Source organism: Sciurus carolinensis, chromosome 2 (assembly GCF_902686445.1).
Source record: "Sciurus carolinensis chromosome 2, mSciCar1.2, whole genome shotgun sequence".
Taxonomy (NCBI): Eukaryota; Metazoa; Chordata; class Mammalia; order Rodentia; family Sciuridae; genus Sciurus; species Sciurus carolinensis.
The window spans coordinates 4743130-4756607 of record NC_062214.1 but is presented as its reverse complement, the minus strand read 5'-3'; the positions used below and the strand labels follow the sequence as shown (position 1 = coordinate 4756607).

At 56.6% G+C, this 13478-nt stretch overlaps 1 protein-coding gene across 2 annotated transcripts; it reads left to right on the top strand.

Moving 5' to 3' along the window:
• Positions 1–4346: 4346 nt before the first annotated feature.
• C2H20orf85 (chromosome 2 C20orf85 homolog) lies at positions 4347–11029 on the top strand. Of its 2 annotated transcripts, XM_047541365.1 has the most exons (5): positions 4362–4479; positions 5332–5521; positions 6276–6359; positions 7579–7680; positions 10650–11029. In XM_047541365.1, the coding sequence occupies exons 1-5, from the start codon at positions 4412–4414 to the stop codon at positions 10809–10811; spliced, it is 606 nt and encodes a 201-aa protein (XP_047397321.1). In that variant the 5' UTR covers positions 4362–4411; the 3' UTR covers positions 10812–11029. The 2 variants fall into 2 exon arrangements, with proteins under 2 accessions (XP_047397322.1, XP_047397321.1); XM_047541366.1 differs by lacking the exon at positions 5332–5521 and having other exon boundaries at positions 4347–4479; positions 6278–6359.
• The last annotated feature ends 2449 nt before the right edge of the window (positions 11030–13478 follow it).

Here is a 13478-nt window from a genome sequence, read left to right as displayed (position 1 = left end):
GCCTCGAAGGCTGCAGCACTCCAATAACCACTCGGCTTTCCTGTCTGCCTCCCATTCCTCCTCTCTTTCCCTCCCGCCTCTCTCCGCTCTCTGCTCATGGCCTCGACTTTCCCGGAACCCTTGGGCTTCTTCCGTACTGTGTGGGGCGGGAAGAAAAAGAAGGCCCGGGCCTTGGGCAGCTCCCAGCGCTCCTTCTCCCAGCCGGGGAGGAAGGAGAGCTGAGCGTCTGCAGGCTCCCAGGGAAGGGCTGGGGGTCCCTGGCCCTCCTGAGGGAGCCAGCCACTGCAGCCAGGCCCCTGACGCAGCAGGTGAGCTGCTACCCCAGAGCCACATTCAGCCTGGACGGACGCGCTGCCCGCAAAGCTGCAGGAACGGACACCTTCCTCCTCTCGCGCACCAGGTGTCACCTCAGCCCTGAACTCCTGCAATGTGAGTCCCCGTCATGTGCCCTGGTCCACGAGCCTTCTTGGGGGACTAGACCACACCAAATGCCCACCCCTCGTGGCGTGAGGGCCAACCTCCTCCCACCACGACGTGGGGTAGACGTGGTCTGTGCCCCGTGGTGGTGGAGGCCTCAGGGAAGGAGGCCAGGCCCTGGTGCTCATCGTCTTGGAGGGGAACTCAGGAGGTTCCCGGGGAGAGGGTTGTTATAAAACGTCCTCCCACCTTGGCTCCCTGTCTCACCACTGCTCTCTTCTGCACTGGCTCCCGTCACTGTGATGTCATCTGCCACGAGGCCCTCACTGGAGCTGAGCAGAGGCCAGCTGCGTGCTTTTGAACTACCAGAACTGTGAGCTCAATCGGCCTCTTTTCCTTACCGATCACCCAGCCTCAGGTGTCATCTCACAGCAATGAGAAATGGACTCACTCCACCCCAAGGCCTGCAGGTCCAGCCCCAGAGACAGTCCCTCTGCCATTTCCAGGAGCCCTGACCAACCACCAACAGGCCTCCAGACTCCACGTCCCCATTTATATTTTTATAACACCTGTGAAACTCTCCTGGTGCAGGGGAGCTTCCTGGGGGTTGGAACTAGGTCTGTCAGGTCCCTGCGAGGTTCCAGGGAGCTGGCACAAGGTCTAGGACATGTGAGAGACTTAATAAATATTTGCTGAATAAAGGGAAGACCAGCGGCTCAAAGCTGTGCTGGTGTCAAGCCCGCAGTGAGGGCGAGGAGCCGCCTGGCCCCACAGTGAGCAGTGGGACCTTCTCCCTCCTGCCCCTTCTCCCTAGTGATCCAGTTCCCCTTCACAACCCTCTCTGACCCTCCCTGAGCACTTTGCCGGGTGGAAGCCTCCCCGCCGGCAGCCCAGCTGAAGAAAGGTCTGGAATGAAAGAGAAGATTGCTCAGAAGCCCACTGGGCTCAGCTGGGCGCTGCGACCAACGCCTCAGAACACGCTGGCGACCAGGCTCCTTGGGCAGGGGGCTGGAGACCATGGAAAGGCGTCCCCAGGAAGCTGGTGGGCATCCCGGTGCTGCCTCAGCCTCGGGGCGCGTCCCCCTAGATGAACGAGGCCGGCACAGTTCAGTCTGGAGTGGACCTGGGTCTCTCCCTGGCACCTGCCTGCTTGCACGGGCCTGGGCTGTTCTCCCATGCCAGGGGCTGGGAGGAGAAGGCAGGGGGCAAGGAGCCGCTCAAGGTCCTCGGCCTGCTAGTTGGAGCCGGAAGCGTCATAGGGTCAAATGGGGAGGGCCTGTGGGAGGGGCGGCGCCTTCCTCCTCCCCAGGCCCCGGACCATGTCAGCTGTTGCGGGCGTGTGGTGCGCCCAGCGCCTGCGAGGCCAGGCAGAGCCCCACCGGGTCGAGGGGCGCGCGATGGGGCGCGGAGCGCGCTCTGCACCGCGTAGGATCCGCCGGGCCACCAGGGGCACGGCCTGCGCCCGCGCTCAGCTCTGGCGGGAGCAGCTGGCACGAAGCGCGCCTCGAGGAAAAGATCATCAGAGGAAGAAGAAAGTGCTCCAGCTCACCCACTAAAAAAGAAGCAGTTGGCTCCAGTTGTCAAAATGTTTTATAAAGCAACCGCAAAACGAAAAAATAAAAAATAAACGGTCCCCAAGAACTGAGAGAAGGCCAAAAAATATTAATATACAGGAACACAGCGAAACTTGTGCGAGCTGTAAATATTTCCTCCCCTCCGCACCCGCCGGCGCAGGGCGGCCTCCCCCTCGCTCTCCACTCTTCCCATTTGAAATCCATGCTGAAGGGCAGTTTTGCCAAGAAAAATAAGTCTTAGGTGCAAAAATGGCCTCTGCCAGAGACCCACAGTTTTCTGTTTCACCCATGAGAGAAACTAGGGCTCAGGGAGGGTGAGCAACTTGCCCACGGCGCACCACAGAGACCTGAGCCCAGGTGGCATCCCAGAACCTGTAGTTGGATGGCCAGTACCCGATCCCGGAGGCTCACCTGTGCAGTTACTTCTGAGGGAAGCGGGCACTGCGAGCTCTTGTGCACCCTTCCAGACCCAGATCACTCACCACTTCCTCTGCACCTTTCTGCCTCGTCTGGGGTTCACCCTGAATCACGTACACACACCTCGCTGTCATTTCACATATGGGGCTACACTCACCTTCTTGTTAGACTGACTCCCAAAAGGGCTGGCCTGTTCCATTTCCAGGGAACTCTCCTTTGTGTTCTTCAGACCTCCCACACTGGCTCTACCACAGGACCTTTGCACTGCCCCACAGAGAACTCTTCTATCCCTTTGCAGAGCCCCTCCCCCACCAGATCTGTACTCAGATATCCCCTCCTCAGAGAGGCCTCCCTTGACCACCCTTTTCTAAGAGTCCCTCCCAGCCCTCTCCTGTCCCTGTCACTATTGGCACCATACCCTGATTTAACTTTATTCAAGCGTGTCCCTCCCCTGGTGTCTCCTGTGGTTGTCCACTTGCTGCAGTGCCCGTCCACCACACTGACAAGGCAGCTCCTTGTTGCTGCAGCTCCCTCCAGCGTCCCCAGAGCTTAACTGGCATCAGACACATCGGGGAATGAATGACCTCGAGGTCAGGCGGAGACAGACGTTCGGTAGGCCAGCTTCTCCTCGCTTAATCATTTGAACATAAAGTCTTAGCGGCTTCCCGAGGGGAGCAGAACCTTCCCTCACTGTGCCTGACGGATCTCTCTTCCTAGCCACCCACTTAACTCTTCCCAGAATATCGAACTTCGAGAAAAGGCCACAAAGAATGCCCTGGCCCACCTGGAGACCTGTCCACCCTCACAGCTGGACACAGCTGGACCCAGCCCGTGGCCTGTTGGCTCAGCCACGGGGAGACTAAGTCGTTAGTGGATTGAGTGATGGATTCAGACACTTCCAGCCCCCCTGGCCATCACCATCTGCCCAAGTGGGCAGCTGGGACATCCCCATCTTGGACCTTGGCAAGAAGAGCACCTGCTGCTTGGTGTGGGCTTGTCACAAGGGGGCCATCCCAGCTGAGCAGCCTCAGGCCTGTGGAGGGGGGCCAGGGAGACCCCAGGGAGCACCGCAGACCCCCAACTGGAGGATAAAAGCACTCCCTCTCCAGTCAGTGCCATGCAGTCGTCTGAGAGGCCCCCGTAGGTCAGCTGAGGCTTGCTGCTGCTGTCCCTCAGCCCAAGGCAGTGATGCCCACCGTGTGTCTCATGGCTGAGCGTCCCAGCCAGAAAAGCACTCCCCTACCCTGTGCCCCGGGCCTCTGTGGCTGCCTCAGGCTCACTGTCCGTTCCAGGCCCACAGCCTCGTTGGTGAGCCGCTCAGCAACACAATCAGTGCCGATGGGCACCAGAGAAGACCGAGTGGGCGTGGGTCTGGGTGGTATTAACTGATTAATTTCATTTGGGGAATGTCTTAGAGAGTGGGCACCAACAGGAATGCATCTGAGCGTTCTCCAGAGACACTTGCAGCGACACTCAGAGCAGGTCTTTCCTGGTGGCCAGATGCTCCAAGGCCACGTCCAAGAGCCCCAGAATGGAACAGCATTCGGGGGTAGAAATGAACATAGAGGGCTGCTGGCAACCGTGCAGATGGACCTCCCAGCGTAACCCTGGGCGAGAGGCCAGCTCAGAGGGACCCTCTGACTCCACCTACCTAAGATCACAGAGTGGCGGCACTCAGCTCTGCCCAGTCATGGACAAGGGCCAGGAGGGACCTGTGACTGCTGCTCCCATTGCAGGAATGGATTTAAACCGGGCAAGGTGTCAAGTCTAGAGGTGTCCCTCAGCGCAGCAGGTGGGCAGGCTGGCGGACCCAGAGCTCAGACACCAGCAGAGAGCAGGGGCTCTCGGCAAGCGCCCCTGGCGGCGGTGAGCACCCAGCCCCCACGCCTCAGGTGCGCACGCTCTGCCTCCGCGTCCCGCGTTGCCTGGCAACCGGTCTCCCTAGCGACGCGAGACGCTGAGCCCAGGTCCTGAGCCTGCGGGGTGCTGGGAAACCTCAGGTCATGGCTCAGAAACCGCTGGGCTCCGCCGCCGCAGAGCGCATGAACTTTGTGGCGCAGGACGAGATCTGGTAACACCAGGGATCCTCTATCCCCGGGGCTGGGCGGTTCTCTCCCCGGAGTGCACCTGGCGGCCTCAGTCCCACCAAGTCCAGGAGATGGACGAGCTCTGGGCTCGAGGGGAGTACTCAGAGGAGAGTCAGCACCTTGAGGAAAGGGGACAATATAGGGAGGGAGGGTGACCCAGGGTCCCCCCACCCCCGCACTCCTGCCCCCAGTGAAGGTGGGAAAGGTTTTGGAACAACGGCTCAGGTCTGCTTGTTGGGGCCAGTTTAGGAAATGTTCTTGTTTTTAAGATTTACTGATTTAAAAAAAAAAAAAGAAGAAGAAGAAGCAAAATTGTTAATAATTGTTCAATTAGAAGGAGGGATACATGTGCACTTTATTTCTTAATTTTCCTGTATTTTTAAGCAATAAGAAATTTTAATGTTAAAAATAGATCCATTTTTCTAGACAATTTTCGTGCAGTAGACTCTGTAGTGGAGCTTTCCCTGGGCATTCTGCAGGACTGCTGATATTATTCCTTTTCTTTGAAAACAGCCAATAAAGGAAGTGGCTGATTTGGATGCAGTGGAGTTTCAGGGCAGCTTGGGCTTGCCGACCCTGAACTTCAGCTGTCTACCCACCAGCTCCTCATCATCATCATAAGTCACTCCATAGTTGAGTTTAACTTGGCTGCTTCACTGAAAAAAGAATTTATTTCTATTGGAAACTTCATATCACTCTCACAAATGGAAACCCAGCATCCTTATCCCTATCACAACTATTAACTTTTTAAAATCTTTATATTCATCCAAGTTTCCCCATAGCACCATAGCAGGACCTGTCCCTCTACCCAGAATGCCCTTTCCTTCCTTCACCAGGCAAACTCCTCCTCATCCTTCAGTACCCAAATCAGATGACCCCTCCTCTGTGAACTGGGTCTTCGTAAGAGCTTGGACTGTGCTGTCCAAGTCCAACAAGGCTATTAATCACTTGGAATGTACCTGGTCCAAACTGGTATTTGCTATCAGTATAAAATACACGACAGATTCCAAAGATTCATCCAAAAAAAAGGTATTATTAAATTTAATGTCACTTGGATATTTTTGTTTTCAATATGACTACCAGAAAAACTTACCAATTATGTATGCAACTCGTATTTTTGCGCATGTTACATCTCTGTTAGAAATAGACCCTGCTTAGGTGCTCAGGGCCCAGGGTGAAGATCTTAGTCAGGGCCTCTAAAACTCTTCAGACGCGGGGAGAGGTAGAGATACTGATTCTGAAATGGAACTAAAAATCCAAATGACTAAATGTTTAATTAGGTAATTGCAAAATGTGACACACTAGCTTGTCAACTGCAGCCCAGCCCAGTTAGGGAGAAATCAGAGTCAGCAAGGCAGGAAGGCAGGCTGGGTTAGGCGGTGGGTGAGGACCCTGAGAGTGATATTTAAGGAGGTGCCGGACTAAGCACCTCCTTAAAACCTGCCCCTCCTACCAGTCCTGGCCTGGAGGACCAGGTCCTTACAGAATTATTGAATGTGTACCCATGACTGTGGGTCACAGGGCCAGCCCATACTCAGTCCCCTCAAGTGGACGGCCCCAGCCCTGTCTGTCACCCACCACCTCCCCAGGTGGCAGCTCCAGGGCCTCTCTTCCTTCAGACTGCCCGGCCGTGGGGCCCAGCCCCAGCCCCAGCCCCAGCCCCAGCCCAGCATGACCACTGTCCCGTCAGTGCGCACAGAGAACGTGAAACTGTATGCTCCGCAGTCTGTGGCTTGAGCCATTACCGAATATTGCCCGGCACTCAGGAACTTTCTTTTTCAGGAAATACCGTCTGAAGGCTGAGTCTGAAGCACGGAAAAACTGGGCCCAGAACTGGGGATTCTTAACGACCCCTTTAGAGGAGGTGAGCATGCATTTCACCAGCCTCAAGGCCAGAGTCCGTCGTTTTGGAGAACGAGTGCTCACTAAGTGTCCAATTTACAAGAATACGATTAAAGAGTGTGTGGCAGGCAAAGATCGCTGACCATGAAAGCAGATGTCTCCTTGCCTGCACCAGTGACTGAGCACCTACTGTGTGCCAGGCTCGTGCTGGGTGCTTTGTCAGAACCAGCTCATTTAATCTGCACGAGGGCCCTGTGCAGAAAGAGCTGCCACTTTATGCCCTCCGAACAGATTAGGAATTGATCTCAAAGTACTGCGACTATTAGTCACATGACTAATAAGGGACACGTCAAGAAGAAAAGCTGGGGGGTCTAATTCCACAGCCGTCTGACCTCTCGCTTCTAGTCTGCGACGTGGGTGATTGTGAGGGGCACTGCACATTCAGCCAGTGAAAGCAGAAGAGGCCAGCCACAATTCATAGGGAGGGGTGGGGACGTTGGCAAGGAGGCGGCCACCCTCAGCCTAGCGAGTGCTGCCACGGGCCAGGCACACACCCTTCTTCAACACACCCAGGAATCCAGATGTTCAAGGGAAATCTGCACCCAGAGCACATGACTTAGAAAAACACCATAGAGACACACAGGAAGCTTGCATGGGCTTCCCTGGGCACCAGCCAGCTTACCACCTCTCAGAGGACCCCTGGCCAGACACCAGGAAGCCACCCTTCTTGGAAGGGACACAGTACCCAAGAGTCACATCACTCAAACACTGTGATTCAAGACAGCAGGGACCATCGGCCGCACCCACCACGCACTGGCTTTGAAATTACGCCATTCTTAATGAGTTGTTAAGATTCTTAGAGAGTTATACAATTTGAAATTTTATGTACAAAATGAGGCCTTATTAATATAATATGCATAAAATCAGCCTATGCTAATATTCCTTGTATGTAATTAAGCTGGGTTTTCAGAGGGGCTCTCCTACACCGTTTGGAAGGTTGGTCCAGAGACCTTGCTGGTGTTCTTTTCACTTGAGTCCATTGCCTGCAGGTTTTCTCTCATCCCCACACAGGAACCTGAGCTTGCGGGAGGGGGTGGCAGTCCCCCAGGGACGGGGGTCCCCCAGCTGCCTTCCCGCTGTGTGATTGGGACCGGCTCCACCCGACAGTCTGAGCCTATGTGATTTTGGGGGGGAGTTGGGGGACCTTAGCCTGAGGCCTCCATCTTGGAAATCTCTTACAGCTGATCAAGGGTGAAGAAGAATCCCACACCCCAAAGCCCAGAATCCAGCTTCCGGAGCGTTTCCACATCCGGCAAGGGACCCCTGTGGAGAAATACATCAAGGTTTGCAAAGTCACGCTTAAATGCTCAGTTCCCTCAGTAAGAAATGGCCTCACTGAACACCGTGCCCCCTCGGCTGCCCAAGGCAAGAACAGAGGGGCGCCCGTGCACGTGCCACCTGGTGCCCACACCCTGTGCAGCCCAGATGCCCAGTCACAGCAGGTGGAACACCACACCTGCCGGTGCCACTGCCCGACCTGCAGGTACAGAGGCAGGCCAAGGAAAGGGGGGTTCCACCCAGAAATCAGGGCGGGAAGTTTCCAAAAGGAGACCCCAGGTCCAAGTCCTGCTCCACTGCTCCCCACACCCCGTGTGGCCCTGGGCAGGTTGCCTGGCCTCTCTGTCTCCATTTCCCCCTTAGACCACAGTCAGGGGCTCAGCTAAGCGCCTACGTCAGAGCTCAGGCCATGTTGTGTTAAAGGGCCCACCAGGACCCGGCGTCTGTAAGAGTGCTGGTCAGCGGGGCCAGGGGCCAGGGGCAGGGACTGAGCAGGAAGACCAGAGCCAGTCCACAGGTCTAGGTGGGAGCCAACATTGAACAGGAAACCAGTCTTGGGACACTGCGCTGGAAACCACGGAGGGAATGGCAGGGGATGTGGGAGGGGAGGGGCTGGGGGCGAGTGGCTCCCTGCAGAGGCGCCTGTTCAGCTGAGGACTGGAGGAGGCACGGCCAGGCGTGCCAGGCAGAGGGAACAGCACCAACCAAAGTCCTGAGGCTGAACCGCTGGTCTGTTCCAGGAGCAGCAGAGGAGGCCATGTGCCTTGCAGTGGGTGGAGGGCGGGGTGAGGTGAGAAGCTGGATCTGGGGGGCAGGAGGGTCCGGGACTGAGTCCGGTCCACAGCAGAAGCCTCCGGGAGCGGCAGGCAGGGTGGTGGAGTAGCCCAAGGTTGCTCTGGTTGCTGAGGAGAGAATGGCACGGGGTGGAGGGCAGAGTAATGACCTCGCAGCCCAGAGAAGAGAGGACCTGGACGCTTCCCCGGGAGACCTGGCCAGCAAGGACGTGGCACTTTAGGGGTGCTCCTCCCAGAGGCCTTCCTGTGTGCCATGCACCTCTGAGAGTGCCCCACTACTGAGGGCCAGCTCTGGAGGGTACCTTTCTACCTCCACCCCAGAAAGGAACAGTGGCCAGGGGCCCGTTTCCCTCTGCTGTCTCTCAGCCACAGCCGTCCCCGCCAGCGCCTTGCCTGTTCTTAGGCTGGGCCTTCCCTCGGCCACAAAGGGCTCCAGAAAACCCCTTCTGGCCTGAAACAGAGAAGACGAAGGCCTGTTGTTCCTTCCAGTGAGCCTCCTGCTCCAGAGCAAGGGCCAGAGGTTCCAGCCGCACTCACCAGGCAGAGCTGGTGGGACTTGGTGCCCAGGGACAAGGACCTAGCGTCAGGTGGAAAGGTAGTGGCCTCTGCTTCTCTCCACACTTGCCCAGCAAATGAGACGTGGCTTCCTTCTTCCTTCTTCCACCTCCCACGCCTTGGGTGACTAACAGTCACTGTTATTGTTAAAAGTGACCTTAATGCCCAAAGTCTGTGAGTGGCCCTCTTGCCTCGAGGAGCCACGGTCACCAGGGCTGTGCACCTTCCCTGGTGGACTGCAGAGACAGGCGTGTGGGCGGCCTCCAGCCCTGTCACTCTGTCACCCAACACTCTCACCTGGCATCCTTTTCTGCATCTGTGTCTCTCAGAGGCCTGTCCTGGGGGTGCTGTGTCTAAGAGCACACAGTGCAGAGCCAAACCGATGGTGGCCCCCGTCGCAGCCTGTGGGTTATGGCCGGTTGCCATTACACCTCACCCCGAGGCCGGCGTGGGGAGTGCAGACTTCAGGATGTCGGGACACGTGCCGGGCAACTGTCAGGTCAGAGGTCACCTGCAGTTCCATTGTCAGTGATAACGGCAATCCTGCTCTTAATCCCACGATGCCCTCGTTAGCCAAGGTGTCGGCATCTCTGCCCGCCCAGCAGGTGAAGTGAGACACCTCGGGGTGGTTTTCAACTGCGTTTCTTCTTCAGGCTGGGGAGAGACTTCAGTGCTAGTCTGCTCCTGAGGGTCGGGCTGGGTGGGCAGCACTTGGCAGTGTCCTCCCTGTTGAATGGGGGTGTCTGCAGCTGGCTCGGGACACTTGGGCCCTCTGGTGTTTACGGATGACCCTCCCTACACGTGGCCCCCAGGAGACTGACTCCCCTACTTCCCCAAGAAGATGTGCGAAGGGGCTTCATCCACAAGCGGCAGCCCACCCGGGATGCCACCTCCCGCTTGGCCCGGCTGGAGAAGCCGGTTAGTACGAGTGAGCTCAGGTCCCGGGCTTGGTGACGCTCTTCTGTGAGAACAAATACTCCTCTTCGCTGCTTTTGTGCAAATACATGTGAACGCAGAACGAACTGTTTTAAAAGGAGGGAACCTGCCTGAACACGAACCCGTGTTTTCCCAAAGTTCCAAGTGTGCCCGAGGAATTGACTAGCGAAGCTGTGCTTTTCCATTTCAGATAGAAGCCCGTTTCCTTTTGGCTTTTAAATTAAGTTTAGTTGCTTTCTATTCCTACAGTTTGCCTTTCAGTTTCTACAGGGTGGAAAGAGAGAGAGAGAGAGAGAGAGAGAGAGAGAGAGAGAGAGAGAGAGAGAGAAAGAGAGAGAGAGAGAGAGAGAGAACGTATCTGAGAGTCTTCTAATCAAATCAGGAAGATGCACTGTGTTGCAGAATACCATCTGACAACATTGTCTCATATTTTATAAAGGGCAGTGAGGACTGTAATGTTGGATATTTCTGAGCCTTAACTTTTTTTTTTTTTTTGCTCTTTAAGTAAAATTATGTTCCTGGAGGTCATGAATTGCATAAATCAAGCATGCTAAGCATGGCAAGGTAACCATGTTCAATGCTTTGGTGTCTGTCTGCTCCACACCCAGGCTCACAGCCGTTCCTGGGGACCTTCGCCGACTGCTCCTGCGGCCGTGGCCCTCGGTGACTAACCTGTGTTTGCACTCCAGGTCCTTCCGTCCCCCCCAGTCCCGCAGACGACCCAGGGCTTCATCGGCTGGAGGTCCACGGTGCCAGGCCTGAACAAGTGCCTGGAACTTGACTATGAGATCAGAAGCTGCAAAGGCGCCTACGCCCGGGAGCTGGGCTGGCCTAAGCAAGGCATCTACTGAGCCCGCGGCCTCCGCCCGCCAGGCAGTGAACAGGGACCAGCTGGCCCCTGGGGCCTGCCCAGGCGAGGAACCCTGCGTCCTGAGCATGGAGTGCCCTCGTCTTGCTCCTCCGATGCTGCAAAGAACACAAAGGCTGCCTTAGACATTCTCAATTCATTGGTGCCTCCATTCTGGAATGTAGCATTCCTGTTTTTGGCTAATATAACAAGATTCCCTGATTTTTTCAGTTTGTTTGTTTGTTGAAATCTTGGGAATTTCTAGATATGTTTTATTAAAAATGCAGTGATTTACTCCTAAGGATATTTGTCTGGGCCCTTTAACGTAGCTTCCGGCTGCCCCGCCCCCCCACCATCCCAGTTGGTGATGGGATTGCTGACCGGGGTCTCCCGTGGCCAGATACAGCAGGCTTGCTTCTCAGGAGGAACACACAGCCTCAAGGAACCCAACTGTCCTGGCTGAGGACATCTGCAATAAGACAACAGCTTCAAGGGTAGAAACGAGCACAGGATTCACCCCTGAGCAGAGTTCCAGAAGACGGCTTCTCAAGCGTGCTGGGACAACCCCTCCCCACAACCTGCCCCGGCCTCCTGGCCACCATATGCAGCACGGGTCTGGCCAATGGGCCATTTCCAGCCCTCAGACACCAGCCCCTCTGTTAGTACTTCGTTTCCATCCCTACCTAGCTAGTTCTGTGACTTTCCTCCCAGTCCTCACATAGGGCATGGGGGACAGGGCACCCAGGTGGCCAAAGAGGAACAGCCAGCATGTCCTCAGGACTCTTGAACTGGGCCCCAAAACGTGGGAGCAGAAGAGTGCAGAAGAGCAGCCTGTGGAAGCTGCTCAGGGTCCGTTTCTGAGGAACAGAGGGCTGGTGCCTTCTCAGAGCCGGCCTGGGCAGGGCAGGTAGAGCCACAGCTGCTCATCTGCCCTCCACAAAGACCGCTCCCCTCCCAGCAGCCAGCCAGGTCTCGCAGTCAGCAGGAGGGCCTCCTCTGCACTGGCTGATGGGCTAAGGGTGCGTCCATCTGGGGGAGACACTGAGAGGGTGTCCGCCACACATCAGCCTGCCTCGCCAAACACGTGTGGTGAGCGCGCTGCAGCCAGTGCGAGAATCCCCCGCTAGGATCAGTTGCCGACCCCCGCCTCCAGGCCTGGGCGCTGGCTCCTCTGACGCACTCCTGCAGGAACTCCATGACCCAACTCCGGGGCCAGAAGCCCTGCTGAACCTGGGCCATCCCCACACACTGTGGGCTCAGAGCCTGCCAAGCACGAAGCCCCAGAAGACAAACTTCCCCTACAGAAACACTGTTCTCAGTGGAGTCCCCAGGCCTGACTGAGCCCAGAGCTTTGTTATGGTTTAGATGTGAGGTGTCCCCCAAAAGTCCACGTGTGAGACAAGGCAAGGAAGTTCAGAGGTGAAATGATTGGGTCATAAGAGCCTTAACCCCATCAGTGCGTTCATTCACGTGAAGGGATTAACTGGGTGGTAACTGCCGGCAGGTAGGCTGTGGCTGGAGGAGGTGGGAGCTGGGAGTGTGCCTGGGGGTTACATTTTGTCCCTGGTGAGCAGAGCTCTGTCTGCTTCCTGGTTGCCATGTCCTGCACAGCTCCCTCCACCACACCCTTCCACCATGATGCTCCGTCTCACCTGGGGCACCGAGCAATGGAGTGGGTCCTCTGTGGACTGAAGCCTCCAAGGCGTAAGCCCCACATGAACTTCCCTCCCCCTGTGTTGCTCTTGTCAGCTCTCTGGGCACAGCAATGAGAAAGTGACTAGAGCACGTTCTTACCCTCACCCCTTCAGAGCCAGCTTCTTGGAGCTCAGGACAGACTCCAGCAGAGGCCTTCTCCCCAGCCTCCCAGGGGCTCTCTGCCTCCCACAGCCCTCTTCCGGGCCCAGGAGAGCTGGTACACGGGAGCACAGCCCTTTGAGAGTCCCGTCATCACCTCGAGTCGGTGCCTGACTTGCTGCCTGATACACAGGCTGGGCACCCGAAAATGGCGTGCTCTTTAGGTTTCTAAGAGGAAACAAGTTGCTAGGGGTAGAACCGTGTCCCCCCAGGAGATGCTGACGTCCTGAACCCCAGGTCCTGTGAATGCGACCCTACCTAGAAACAAGGCCATTGCAGATGTGACTAGTGAAATTAGGATGAGGTCATGCTGGGTCTGGAGGTCATCCTGGATCATCCTGGGCCAGTAGGACAGCAATCAGAGTGGCACATCTACAAGCCCAATCAAAGACCACCAGCAACCTCCCGGCCTTGACACCAGCCCGGGGCAGGGAGCAGAGTGGGCACTCCTGGCCTCCTCCTCCTCACCCCTACCCAGCCAATCTTCCTGGACGACTGCGAGAAACCAGATGATGTGGCCCACTCAACCCCAGAGATGCTCCTGCTGCCCAGATGTTTGGGCCAACAAAGACTAACGGAGAGGTCACTCAGCCAAGCCCCTGTGCTCAGTGCCAACGCCTCGGTCATTGGTCATTGCTTCAGGCAAGGCACCTGTCCTTGAAGAGACATGTGCCCCTTCTTGGGATCGGGTGTCCCCGTGAAAGCTGAGCATCATGACCAGAGTGAGTGGTGGCATGTCTGACCTCCATCCCGGCCTTAGGAGGCACACGCCAGGGTCACCCTGTGTGAGGGGCCAGTGGGTGGGGAGGGACACCAA

Coding starts and splice junctions, on each gene's coding strand:
- C2H20orf85 (XM_047541365.1), top strand. CDS start 4,412: ATGGCTCAGAAACCGCTGGGCTCCGCCGCCGCAGAGCGCATGAACTTT. Junction 4,480..5,331: donor GTGGCGCAGGACGAGATCTG/GTAACACCAGGG, acceptor TTCCTTCACCAG/GCAAACTCCTCCTCATCCTT. Junction 7,681..10,649: donor CTGTGGAGAAATACATCAAG/GTTTGCAAAGTC, acceptor TTTGCACTCCAG/GTCCTTCCGTCCCCCCCAGT.